At 39.7% G+C, this 14,190-nt stretch overlaps 1 protein-coding gene across 1 annotated transcript in view; it reads left to right on the top strand.

Moving 5' to 3' along the window:
- Positions 1–14,190, top strand: part of btbd11b (BTB (POZ) domain containing 11b) — a 70,779-nt gene that overhangs the window by 53,222 nt on the left and 3,367 nt on the right. The window contains exons 3-11 of the mRNA XM_053318993.1: positions 2,911–3,115; positions 6,852–7,004; positions 7,271–7,436; positions 8,043–8,132; positions 9,509–9,610; positions 11,007–11,100; positions 11,392–11,527; positions 13,201–13,421; positions 13,540–13,718. Coding sequence (XP_053174968.1) covers positions 2,911–3,115; positions 6,852–7,004; positions 7,271–7,436; positions 8,043–8,132; positions 9,509–9,610; positions 11,007–11,100; positions 11,392–11,527; positions 13,201–13,421; positions 13,540–13,718 — 1,346 coding nt within the window. The remainder of the gene's footprint in view (positions 1–2,910; positions 3,116–6,851; positions 7,005–7,270; positions 7,437–8,042; positions 8,133–9,508; positions 9,611–11,006; positions 11,101–11,391; positions 11,528–13,200; positions 13,422–13,539; positions 13,719–14,190) is intronic.

The following is a 14,190-nucleotide window of genomic DNA, read 5'->3' on the forward strand; positions in this document are numbered from 1 at the left end:
TGTTCTGCACTGTGAATTTAATAAACTCAAAGGTGGGATGCTAAAAGCTAAAATTGAGTCTGAGGTTTATAAAAGATTAAGTTACAAGGCTTTCATGTGACAAATATGCATTATGCAGTCAGTTTTGGGACAAACTGGATTAGTACAAATTTTCATATGATATATGATTATTTTGCTCTGTTTTAACAATAATGCCCATTTATTTAACAGCACAGCAACCTCACTCACTTCTTACTTCCTTCTTCTTATGCCAACTAACCTGGTGGTTGCTGCAGGGATGCTGTGTGCTTGTTCCTTTCACAGATTGTAATGTATAACTCTAACTGTAAGCCCTTATGATGTGAAGTCATAGCTTACTGAAATTAGAAATGAGTAATGATGATGAAAGACCTAGTTAGATATGATGATGACATAAAAATGATATTTTTTTCTCTCATTCTAAGTGAGTCTTCATAAATATTTGTTTGTGCCCTTCATGTTACAGTATCTGATATGTGTGATAGCTGGTGGCTAAAAGTACTGGGTCAATCTATTTGCAGCAAGAATAGTTTAGCATCTTGTTGAGTCAGGATGGCTGCAGGCGACCATTAAACATAATCACAGCAGCATAGCAGCAAATAATGTAATTGAAACACAGAAATTGTGATGATGGCAGCAGTGCAGCTTTAGGACCCCTTCATCAATACACAAAGGAACACTGGTTATTGTGTACCTGTTTACCTGTAGGCCTGAATATAATTGCTCCATCAGAAATTATTTAATTTCTACATTTCTAAAGAATATCCTTTCTGTTTCACCACTAAACATCAAATAGGCTTTATACTCTTTGAAATAATGAATTTTGTAGGTAATGCATCACCGGTTACTGACCTTAAAGGTGCCAACTCTCATAAAATCCCTCGTAAATCAAAGCAGTGTGATTATACTCTGGAAAACTGGCATATTTGTTGATTTTGCATTTCTAAGGGGATTGTAAAGCTTTGAAAACAAAGAGAGCCTTCCCCTACTGCTAAAAGGTAATCACTGAGACACCTGAGGAGCAGGAACTGCTGTGTGAGGCTTCCACCTCTCCTCTTCTTGTTAGCATAAAGAATTAATTACCCAGGATGAGGTATTGATTAAAGGCTTGAATCTTATAATGAAAAGGCTATTGACGTTTTAGCTTATTAAAGTGCTGTACCACAGTCTGGTACAGCACTTTGTCTTCCTCCTTTTAGTCAAAACAAGGATCTCTCATAGCTCTGTGCTGTTATTTGGTCACTGGAAACAATGAGTCAACCCTTTTTCAGCAGTTATTTTTCCGTACACCTGCTGAAGTAGCAGCAATAATCTCACTTTATGTGTTAAGCTGCTGGTACTTCACTGCTGTTGCACTCTTTCAGTGTTGCTCCACAGGCTTAGAAATAATCTTCCTCCTCAGCCCGGCGACGGCCTGCCTGCCTGCCTGCCTTCTCAGCCAGTAGAGGAAATGTCACAGGCCAGCATTACTAAGACATGAGAACTGGCTGTCGCTGACCACCTCAGCTCCACTTACCAAGCTTAAGAGGGCACTGTTACAAGCTTATCTGTATTCCCGTTAGTACAATTAAAAGACAGATGAGGGAGCGGGAGCAGATAGCAACAGAAAGAAACTGCAAGGGCTTAACTTAAAGTTTGTACAAGACGTGGTCATTCCCATCATCATATTTCCTGCTTATTGCATCATGAGGTAATGTCCAGAGTATTTCTCTATCAGCACAGCACTACTTCTCCCAAAGGACAGCTGAGAGATTGACTGTTTCACTCCATGAATGCTCTTCCTTCATTCAGACGTTCTTTTCATACTCGCCTCTCACATTGTTGAGGCTAAATGGAATCTTGGCAAGCGCCAAATAGTGCAATTTTGATGCTAAACAAACCCTTTGTCCATGGGAATGACTATTTGTTCCTGCTCTCTATTGTCTAGGCATACATACAGCATAGTTCATTCAGACCAGGGAACCATCATGCTCTATTATTTGTTTTTTTTTCTTTAGTCTTGAATGGGATCAGATTGACATGAACAAAATGATAGAGATGTGCTTTTTTTTTTTTTTTTTTAGATCAACCCTGCTTCAGAATTTCATTACATTTTCTCATAGTGTAGTGGGTCTAGGCAGGAAGGAGAAGTGACAAAAATCTGACAGCATTCAGTGAAATGGGATTTGAGTCCTTGCTGTAATAATAGAAGGCTGGTTTTTCAAGTAAGGATACTCTGCCACTCAATAACCAAGGTGTCACAATCACGATTTTTAAAAAAAAAAGAAGCTGTAGTAGATATGAAAGAAACTTACAAAATACAAAAATTACAAAAAAACAACATATCTTGAATTTGCCGTACTAAAAGGCTATTTGACTTGTTCCTTATGTATAAAAAAAGCAGACCATGCTTTTCCAAGAACTGTTTACTTTCTTTCGAACCTTCCTCGAGAATATTCAAATTTTTATTTGCAGAGTCTTCTCAAGCTTTGATTTTTCAAGCCCAACTGGATGACCTTAAAGTACTGACAAATTATGCAAAGGAAATAGCTTGGAGTAGCTAATGTTTACCCATAAATATTCATTCTTCACACAGTGCAGTCCTGAGTGTACTTATTCTCCGGCTCTCCCCTCTGTTAGCTGCACAGAAAGGACTGGTATGAACCCTCTCTTTTTTCCTGACTGTGGTGTACGGAAACTCTATTTCCCCTGACAGAGTGAGCTCTAAGGGGGCTGGAAGGAATGAGGATGATTCCCTGGCGTCATTTTAAAGGCTGCATGCTTAAAATATTCCTGTCTTTTCTCGCTCATCCTTGAATATGCCAATACATTAAATATTCTCTTGCTACTCGTGTTACTTTTGTGCCTCCCTTTATGGTCTATATGTGTGTTTGTGTGTGTGTGTGTGTGTAGGTGACCTGGTGTCCCGGGCCATGCACAACCTACAGCCACTGTACATGAAGAACCACAACAATGGGACACCGATCCACCAGAAGAACACTGTGATTCAGTGGGCGCCTGAGGCTATCTACACGCTGTGTTACTTCATGCACTGCCCTCAGATGGAGTGGGAGAACCCCAATGTTGAGCCCTCCAAAGTTACCTTACAAACAGAGAGGTGAGAAGCAAACACATTTATTGTCTAGCAGAGAGGAGTATGGGATTGTTCCTCAACACTAAACCTACAGAAACAAAGACAACCCTGAGGTTAACAGGAGCTACAGTAAATCTCTTGACAAAGCTTTATATGAAGGATAAAACCAGCATTTTTGCATTCTGTATTTTTGTTATAGTCAGCAAATCCCATGAAAAGAGCAAAACCAACAAGGAATTGATTCCACTAATAGATAGTTATCTGAGTGATCTGTTCTTCATTCTTCTGTGCCATAGACCTCCATTTTTGTCTGATCCGATCACAAGTGGACAGCTCTAAGTACAGATGTGAATGCTCCTGTACTTAGAGTTGCTGAAATGAAGTGGTTGCTGAGTTTTTCCTGAGTTTTGCTTTCCTTAACACCACATTTAGTCTTTGTAAATGACAAAAATGTTTATGTTTATTTGCATATGGAGCAAGGAAGTGAGATCTGATCACAAGTGGTCACTCGAAACTAGGTGTGAACTGATTTACTTGTAGCTGTCCATTTGTGTTCATATCACCCAAGATGCATGTTAATGCCAGGTGGGCCAGCTGGGGCACAGGCAACAGAAATATTAATGAGTCTTCACTTTCTGGTTTTCATCAAGAAAAGAAAGTAGTAAGTTGCTTTATTCAGATTTCAACATGTAAGACCACCCTCTATGTTTCAGTAGTGAAGAATATAAAATAGCATGTTTCTGAACAGTAGAGGTTTTATAAAAACCACACTGTGCAGCGCAGGGCAAAGTCATAGAAAAGTCTGGTATTGATTAATCAGACCCCTGCTCCTCATTTTGTACCATGTGGGACAAAAAATATTGCACCTTTAATGTTCATCAGTACAATAATAAAAGGAATATATAAGACCACAGTGCGACAAAGTGGAAACACCCTTCAGTTAACCACAATTTACACTCCTGTATCTGTCCTCCTTTTCACCTCAGCATAGCACTTTATAGACACAATCCACCGGTAATGCACCTTCTGCAGGGAACTGTGCAGATCACTCTGCTGTAATTGTACACCTCTGCAGACTGTTCTTTTAATATATTACTGGCAGTCTGCACACCCCCAAAATGGCACACCAGATGTTTTCCTCTGTACAGTTGTATATGTCAATTGTCAAATTATGTGCTAGTAGAATGAGCCCTTTGGTTGACCTGAGGAGCAACAGGAAGGGGCCGTTGGAGCTGGCATGCAGAGACATGTGCCCAGTCAGTATTGATAATTACTGTTAATGACGTAGTGGTGCGTTCTCAGCCGGCAGTTGTGGAGCTGTGTTGGTGACTTATGTGAGAATGACATAATGATTAGGCAATGTTTCCATGGTGTTAACTCCCTTGATCCTTCGTTCTGTAGTTTTTGGACTCTTCGTCGTTTTCCCACAATTTAGCCTGTATGTCGTCAGAGCACAGGAAAGCACAAAACACTCCTCACAATTTTTGCAGTTTCTGCTGAGTTTATGAGCTATTACTCGTCATATTCCACTGTATCATTTATACCTTGAGCTGTTCAATATTTCCTACAGTTTGGTGGAAACCCCTGTCAGCCTGCAGCAGAGGTGGGATTCAGGGCTGACAGTTGAGTATGAGCAGTTCTCTCTGGGGCTCCAGACTTTATTGCCTGCAGTGGAGCAAGTTATCAGCTAATGTGTGTCCCAGGTGTCCAACTGACATCTGTTTTAGCTCTGATCAACATTAGAAACAAAAATCATAATTGCGCGTGTTTATTTTAGTCATACTTAAGCACACTAAGAGATTCCAAAATTAGGGAAAGACCTGAGACTGCAACAATAATGCCTTCACTTCATTACAGTTCTTGAAAGAGCTCTGCATGGAAAAAGTAAGACCTTGAACTGCTTGTGAACTTGTGTTTCCGTTGGGCTCGTGAGGGAATGCATTGCCATTATACGTTCCTTGCCTCTTGATTAGGTGTTGTGTGCTGCTTTAATTAGGTGTGTGGAACCAGTAACATCACATGGCTGTATGTCAGGCTCTTTTGAAGTGAGTAAAACAGGGTTTTTTTCAGCTCAAACGACTATTAAAAGATCCTCCCATAAAGTCCAAGAAGCATTGGTGAGCAAGTAATTAACAATGACTGACAGATATGGTCCAAGCACACGTCAAGGACAGTCCAGGCATTGAGACATCCTTTATGCAGTGATGTATTGAACAGTAAATCTCAGAGGACAGACAACACTGCATAGATATGACAGCTCATACAAAACACATGATCAATGATTAGCTAATTTCTTCAGACTCAGCAATTCTTTGATATGAATGTTGAAAAAGATGCATACTATAACAAATAATGAAATGGTCATATATCACTCACACACTAGTCAAATCAATAGTAATGCTTTCTATAAAATCTAAATACATCATTTGTTTTCTGTATTCATATTAACACGTGTAATAATATACAATATAACTGCAGTAATTGGTATACTATTAACATGTCTAACAATACATTAAAATGTCCAACATCACAATGATTTGTAATCAATCTGTCCATTTTGCATGAATTAAGTGATTTATATTATGTTGTTTTGTATCCATAAGGGAAGGAGTGTGTTTTGCATAATGTGTTTATGACAGCTCTTCTTTTGCTCAAGTGAACAAAGTGTTTTTATATCATAGCATGCTGTCAGAACAATAAAGAAGGTCAAAATATAATATCATCATGCATATGTATCCTCATGCATATGGATCCCATGTGCCTGCAGTAAACACTGATGCAGGATGAGAAGAGGAGGGAGGTAGGCAGGAAGTAAGAAAAGGAAGTTCAGTGGTTCCTTCATGCCGATGGTTATTGTATTTATATCCAAGAACGTGCATGGGCTCTGTGGTAGTTCTCCACTTAGAGATTTTTTCTGCATAAGTGTGTGGTTCTGTTTCCTCTGCACAAGTACAGTTACATTTTGAATGTCTGCCACGCTCCCTCAGGCTTTTGGGTTTGAGAGCTGGTGTCTGGATCAATCAGATGATGGTTGTTTCCTGTGTCAACAGTATGTTTGCAAAATACTGACCAATACACCTTTTCTCCAACCAGATACGGAGCTATCATAAATAATGTATGTTGGTATGCTATAATCATACACTCCATCTACAGTATATGTTTGTTTACATCATTCAAAATAGATTACAAGCAGAGCAATTGCAGTACTTGACCTTTTAAAGAATTGTGGTGATGCTTGTAAGGCCATGTGATTGTTTACAACAGCTTAATGTATGTTAAACTCTAGTAATGCATCATCTATGTGTTACAATGCATTATTTTATTTTTTAAATAGTGTATTTATGCAGTGTTATCAGGTGAGACTATAAAAGCATCAGCACAGTATTATAATATTGCTCTGTCAAGGTTTAGGTCTGGAATAGAACGGAAAAGTTGGTGAATAGATGAGATTCTTTTCATCGCTATGATCAATGCTTTATTATCTATGGTGTGATCTTGCTCAGATTTTCTCACATTAAAGTGCCTCTCTGTGACATACCAGTTTTGGGTATTTGATGTGATCTTATTGATGGAGTTCATCCTGTTCTCAAACATCTACTTTACTGGGCAAAATCTCAAAAATAACATGCAAATTCTGTCTTAGGTGAATCTTCCTTGCAAGTGCCTGGGTACACTAAGTACTGAGTATAACTGTAGTTCAGTATGTGTGTGCATGTGTCCCTCTGCTGGTGAGAACATATGACTCTATCTCCCCCTACAGGCCATTTATGGTTCTGCCGCCTCTGATGGAGTGGGTGCGTGTGGCTGTGGCCCACACTGAACACAGACGCAGCTTCTCTGTGGACAGTGATGATGTTCGGCAGGCTGCCAGACTACTGCTGCCTGGAGTGGACTGCGAGCCCCGCCAACTCCGGTACGGCTGTAAGCCTGTAGGCTTGAGAGTGTGTGCACCCAAGCACTTCATCTACACACCATAAACACTGCAGGCACACATGCTAACTCACATACAAATACACACCTCAGTGATTCAGGAAATAATTATATTTTTCATACACTTATCTTCATGGCAAAAAAAAAAAAAATCAAGCTTGTCAGGTGTTGAGGGAAAATATGGCGCATTGTAAACAGTCAAAACAGTCAGCATGGACTATGAATCACTTTGTGTGCTTTGCCCTTCAGAACGGATGACTGCTTCTGTGCCTCGAGGAAGCTGGATGCTGCCTCTACTGAGGCAAAGTTCCTGCAGGACCTGGGCTTCCGTATGCTCAGTTGTGGACGCACAGACCTGGTGAAGCAGGCTGTCAACCTGCTGGGTCCGGATGGTATCAACAGCATGAGTGAGCAGGTCAGAAACACAGTCAACACATTAAATAATGCATATGAATGCACATTTACACTCCAATGCAGATACACATACACAGCTTGTAGAAGAGAGGATATTGTTTGCTTGGTAAACTGTGGCTCCTTCACCTTTAAACGCTGTGCAGACTTGTATGCAGGAAGGCAGTTATACATATTAAGACTTATTCTCATATATTTTCTGCAGCAGCTTTTCTGCCCAGGAGCTCTGTATTATGACTACTACTGTAGCTCAATATAGGGGAATACTAAATACCACTAAAAGTGTAACTCAAACACGTTTCCATGGGAATATCAACATTTAGTTTGGGCTGATCTAAGCAGAAACTTTCAAATGCAGAGTCTAGTATTGTATGTATATGAGACAAATAGTGTTAGAGTGTTATGAAACTGAAGGTACCTGCAAGCGGAACGGTCAAGGATGCAATGTTTAGCAATGAATGCAATGTTTGAGACCAAGAGTTCAGCCTTGTTTTGTGCTACTTTATTGTAATCTATTTTTGTTATGCTATATGGTGCTATGATAAAATGAGATAGTGTCTCTTTAACTTCTTAAATGATCTGGTTGTTCTCTGTACCTGTGCTTGTGAAGGGGATGACCCCGCTGATGTATGCTTGTGTCCGTGGAGACGAGGCCATGGTGCAGATGCTACTGGATGCGGGAGCTGATATAAACAGCGAGGTTAGTGATGATGGAGTTTCTACTGCTATTCTGGTTTTGACATTGGGTAGTTCAAAGCCAAATGAAGAAAGTTAAAATCTTAAGTGCCAGAATGGAGTCCACATTGCCCTTACCAGAAAAAAATAAATAACTTTTAATTTTTATTCATCTGCTGTTTATGAAATTATATTTTAGTGGGGTACATCAGCAATATATACATCAAGATACATGACAGAAGAAAAACCTATTCAGGTGTTTGAAATTTTGTATTCAGTATTTATAGTCTTGAAAGTCTACATGAAAGATGTAACAATGTGTGTAAATAATGATAGAATTATTTGTGTGGTACTGAATAGGAGAAATCCAAATGTGTTGTCCCTCATCTTCCCATCTTCGTCCTCTATTTGTGCCATGCTGCTAAATGTATAAGAGCAGAGGATGATGAAGCATTGACTGTTGACTGTGCAATGAAACTCAATTGCATTTCAATGTTTAGAGCATTTTTTGAAAGAAAATGTGATAGCAAAGCTCTCACAGTATCTGCAGAGACTGGAAATGGTATCCTTTGACTCTGTGCAGACATTAGAGAGGATGCTCAGTTAAGGCCTCATGATCCTGCTCTTTATTAGTCACCTCAGCAACATGTCCCATCAGCCATTGTGTCAGAGTTGATTTGCAGTCCACTGCCTTCATGACCCCTGGCCAAAACACAAAGCACTGTCAACTGAAATATTGAGACCTACTTTCACATGTACTTTTTAAACGCGTCTTTCAATTTGGCTTGAAATTTGATTGAAAGACAAGTTTTGTTTCTTTCACATGCTGGGTAGCTTTCAAAAATACTGATGTTCCATACATTCACTCAAAGTTAGAATCATTTTATCAACATATCTCTTCTGCCTCAAACATCATTTTTTCTAAAGCAGCCAGAGAAAAATATGTGCCTTTGTGCTTTGTTCATGTGACTGTGTCTCATGTATGTCATACTTTTATTTGGCTCATAGTTATTCAGTGCGGTTTCCTAGACCAGAGAAATGAACCTTAGAGAGGTCAGTCAGGTCAGAGCCCCTGTCAAAGAAAGCACAGAGGACGATGGAAAGATCAGAGTGAAACCATTAGGACGAGGCCTAACTAGACCGATCAATCCATCGTGTTCATTAGAAGGCAAACTCAGTGACAGGATGTCCTCTGCAGCCCCAGGGTTCCTAGTTAATTACTCTTGTTTCTCCTGTAGAGCTTCCTGTCTCCCGTCTCCTCCCTGCGGCTGCTTGTCTTGTGTTCCATAGGCCATGTAGTAGTTTTAATAGCTTCGTATCTCTCTCCCTCACCTCCCTCTCACATTTGTCCCCCCCTCCTTCCCCTCCTACCTACCCAACCTACATGTGTCCCTTCCCCAGGTGCCAAACTCAGTACACAAGCACCCCTCAGTCTTTCCCGAAACACGGCAGGCGACGCCCCTCACTTTCGCTGTGTTACACGGACATGTGCCTGTGGTGCAGGTAGTGACATCCTTTCTCACCTGTGATTCTCTCATGACCTCTCGTTGTGCTTCAGCTCATGGTTGGTCATCATTGTCATTTTTGTCATCAATGTTTCTTGGTGGTGACAATGATAACGGATTTCCAGTACAAGTTTTCTCTTGTCTCTCTATGTCACTTGCATTTCTCAGAATGATTGCGATCATATTTGTCTCATGTAGAATTCAATCTGTGTATTTAAAGGCAGGGAATTCATCCAGGCAATCTTTAGGTCTGAACAGCTGTATTGAACATGGCTTCCTCCTGTCAATTTGGTTTTGTGAGCAAATGGATCAGACTCCATTTAGCGAGTGCAAAGTACAAAAACAGCAGCCTAATTGTTATTGAACTCATTTAACTAATTCCATTTGTCCTCTAAATGATCTGCCCATTGGATTTTAAATCATTAAATTCTAATGGGAAAGCAATTTGACCTCTGAACACATCAGAAACAAGAAAGAACACAGTTAAAATATTCCACTCAGAGTAAAATCATTAAGTGAATCGCTGTTAAATATGTGATTATGTCATTTAACAGTTCCCAAGCTATTGCTTTTAATTTCAAGTCACTTTTCAACTTGTAAATGTGTAAGATGATATAAAGAGATTCAGGAGCTTGTTGAAATCATTTCATGTGTATTCTTCAGTGTTATGTACTTAAAAGAAGACTCATAAAATAAGCAGCACATTACAGTTTAAATAATAATAATAACAAATTGCAATAGAAGATGATTAGCTTAGCGTAAGATTGGATTAATGCATCCTGCGTTCATACAAAGGTAAGAAAATCTACCTACCAGCACCTTGAAAGCTCATTAAATATCAGAAGTGTAAATACATCAAGTGGTAATTTATATAGGGTTGGGAAGGGGACTATTTCTTGATCGGGTGTAGTGACCTCCAGTGTAAACTCCAAGAAGTTACTACACCCAACCCAGAAATAAAACAGAAACGTACTGGTTTTACAGGTTTAATACGCATTAAACAAACAAGACACACAGTGAGCTTCACAGTTGTTAGTGGGCAGATTTTGTTACTTTTGGACAGAGTCAAGCTACCTGTCCTGTAACTTTATATTTAACAAACAAATATGCAAATGTTATTGATCTTTCAAAATGTCATTTTAAATTATTTAAATTAATAAAATAGTGGTTAGCTGTGTTGTAAAGTAGCAGTGTAACAGTCTCTTATACAGTCACTATTCAAATGTATTTACATATTAATCAGTCATTAGGTGAGAGAAGCTCTATTGTACCAGCCTGACTTCAAATCTGACTGTTCAAGTAAATTGACCCTTCCTCTTCTCCTATGCCTCTTCTCTCTGTCTGCTTCTTTCTCTTCCATCATGCCCCTTTGTGTCCCTACCTGACCTCTGCAGCTGCTGCTGGATGCCAAAGCCAATGTGGAGGGGTCCCTGCAGGACGGGATGGAGAACTACACAGAGACCCCGCTGCAGCTGGCTGCTGCTGCAGGTACAGAGCTGCCTCCTGTTTGACTATATTGTACCATGCTGAGACCACCAGCTGGCCATCTATAACCAGCTGATAACCACACCTGGCTGTCAGCGTGATCATTGGCTAAGTTGTAACTTCAGAGCTTCAGAGGAATATTTTTTCCTGGGGGCTGGAAAAAAAAAACAAATAGAGGCATGCATGCAGAACAAATGAACAAACCTTTTCCTCACTCTCATTTTTCTCTGTCCCTCATTCTTGTTTAATCTTGTTAGGTGCACATTAACTCTGCCAATCATTTTTCATGCACAGGTAACTTTGAGCTAGTGAGTTTGCTGCTGGAGCGGGGGGCGGATCCCATGGTGGGAACCATGTACCGCAATGGCATCTCCACTGCACCGCAGGGAGACATGAACTCCTATAGCCTGGCTGCAGCTCATGGTCACAGGTAGGTAATTCACACATTTATGTTAAACCATCATTACACACTGAATAAACACACATATACCCACTCAGTTCATTCTGTGTATTCAGCATATAATCTTGTTTATGCACAAACACAAACTCAATAGAGCACATCCAGGAAACTGACACCTCAGCTGTTGAATTCGTTTGTGTCATTAAATGTTTAACATTGTGTGACTAAATTCCTCTTGTTTGCCTGCATTTTTGCTGTTGTTGTATTCGGCACTGTGCAGTCCGGAAACTCTGCACACTCATCTGAAATGTATGAAAATAAATACTAAAAGAAAATATCAGTGTGGTCTCTGTATGCCACTTTAGGTTTCTAAAACTAAAGTCAAACTTTTACACAAATCCACAATTTGCTCATAATTTGTCCAGTTGACATTTGATTTGTTACATGTTTTATCATTTAATGTGTGCTAAGATCATGCAAGTGCATTATTTAACTGTTTTAATGTTTATAATCCATAGCACTGCATGTAAAATGGTTATTCCTTAAGATGTTTTGTTTATTGTGCAATTTCCACCAAACCTGGTGCAGATTATCAGTGTGTCTAACTCTATTTGTGACAGTAAACCAGCTAAAAACAATAAAATATTGGTGACAAGAGGAACACATCATATGTGGTCCACTCAGGGGCACCAAACAAATACATTAGAATTGTGTTCTAATATACTGTATAATTGCTCCATAGATTACACAACATAATTCAGGCTCCTCTTTATTTATAGGCAGGTTTCGTTTTTTACTTGTGACTGGAGTCACATTTCACAGTCTATATCATATATTTTCCATTCCACACACAAGTTTTTATATACCGGGGCGTGCAGGTGGTCGAGTGGTTAGAGCGCATGCCACATACACAGCTGAACCCAGTTCAAATCCTGGCCAGAGGTCCTTTGCTACATGTCACACACCCCCCTCTCTCCTGTTTCATGTCTGTCTACTGTTAAATAAAGGCCGAAAAATCTTTAAAAAAAAATAACATCTGTCTATTTGCATGAAATGAGATATTTCAGTTTTCCCCAAAGGATGTTTTTTTTGCTTATATGCACATATAGCATTACTTTATCTAGATTGAACACTTTTCTGACTAAGGTTAAGTGAGGTCACACAGTCTGTACACAGGTTACTTGTTATCCATTCCATAAGTCTAAATCAGTCTGACTTTCTGCACAAAGCACAGCATATTTCCACCTGACCTTGGTTACTATAGCATACAGCCAGCCTTATAACGATGACTGCATATCCATGCCAACCTCAGTAGACAGAGAGATTATCCGCTCTGAAAGAGACAGGTCATGACCTACAGCTCCCAGGATAGAAAATGCTCAGAGAAGGAAATACAAACATTTTCCCCACAACAGTGTTTGTTAATTAAACAGGCTTTATGCTAAAATAACAATCAAAGCCGTGAGACAGTTCATTTGAGATTGTTTGTGGGGCCATCACATTAATGAGCAAAACTCAGTGACTGCCATTTCACTTTCAAAATACTAAAAATGATTTCTTATTATATTGCCACTTCCTGTGATATTGGGCAAGACTCAAGCTCATTATAGAGTAAAAAGTAACTAAATATTGTCCACAAATCTGTGTAGACCAATCAAATGTAATTCCTTTTTTAATTGTTTTGTGCTCTTTTTTTCTTCTAGAAATGTGTTTCGTAAGTTGTTGTCTCATACGGAAAAAGGGAAAGGGGATGTTTTGTCATTGGAAGAGATTCTGGCAGAGGGTTCAGAGCTGGAGGGGAGAAGTTTGTCTGAGCTGGACCTGATCCGGACTGGGAAAGCCAAACTTAAAGCCCTGAAAGAAGCCATGTACCACAGTGCAGAGCATGGGCATGTAGACATTACCATAGACATACGGAGCCTCGGTTAGTCCACTCTTAACACGTAGCCATGTCATTTCTACTGTATCTATGTGTGTATTTAGTATGTTTGTGTATTTTATTTAGTGTTTAATGTGTGTTTACTTCTATATCTATTTCTTAGGGGTCCCATGGACTTTGCACAATTGGCTGGAGTCTTTGCGCACATGTTTCCATCAGCACCGCCGGCCTCTGATCCAGGGCCTTCTGAAAGAGTTCAGCTGCATTGAGGAAGAAGAGTACACCGAGGAGCTCATCACACATGGCCTTCCTCTCATGTTCCAGATCCTCAGAGCCAGCAAGGTACAATACAACTTTGCCTGTGTCACCTGTCAAATCATTTTGGTTTCAATTATTTATATGTGATAGGTATTGTAAAATTAATAGAGCTTTTTATAAAACTACATTGACATTATTTTTTTCAATATTTCTCATGTCTCACCCTCCTATACTTTTCATAATGCTTGTTCTGTTTACAAAGCCACAGCTGCAGTTCCCTCTCTTCTTGTATGATTGTCATTAGGTAGTCAGGTCATCAGCTTCACAGAGACTGACAGAACCCCAGAGGCCTACTCAATATCAATTACCTAAAATCATAATGATTTATGATATACCCCCTCACTCCTCTCTGCTGCTGCTCATCAGATCAGGTCCCTGTCTCATTACTTAAGCTCATGATCCCTTTGATATGCTAGTAGATCTAAAACAGCACATCATCATCACGTCAGGCACCTCTGTTTGTTTTGTCTCCTGGGCCTTGACTTATTACTGCACC

The sequence above is a fragment of the Scomber japonicus genome, chromosome 5, assembly GCF_027409825.1.
Source record: "Scomber japonicus isolate fScoJap1 chromosome 5, fScoJap1.pri, whole genome shotgun sequence".
Lineage (NCBI taxonomy): Eukaryota > Metazoa > Chordata > Actinopteri > Scombriformes > Scombridae > Scomber > Scomber japonicus.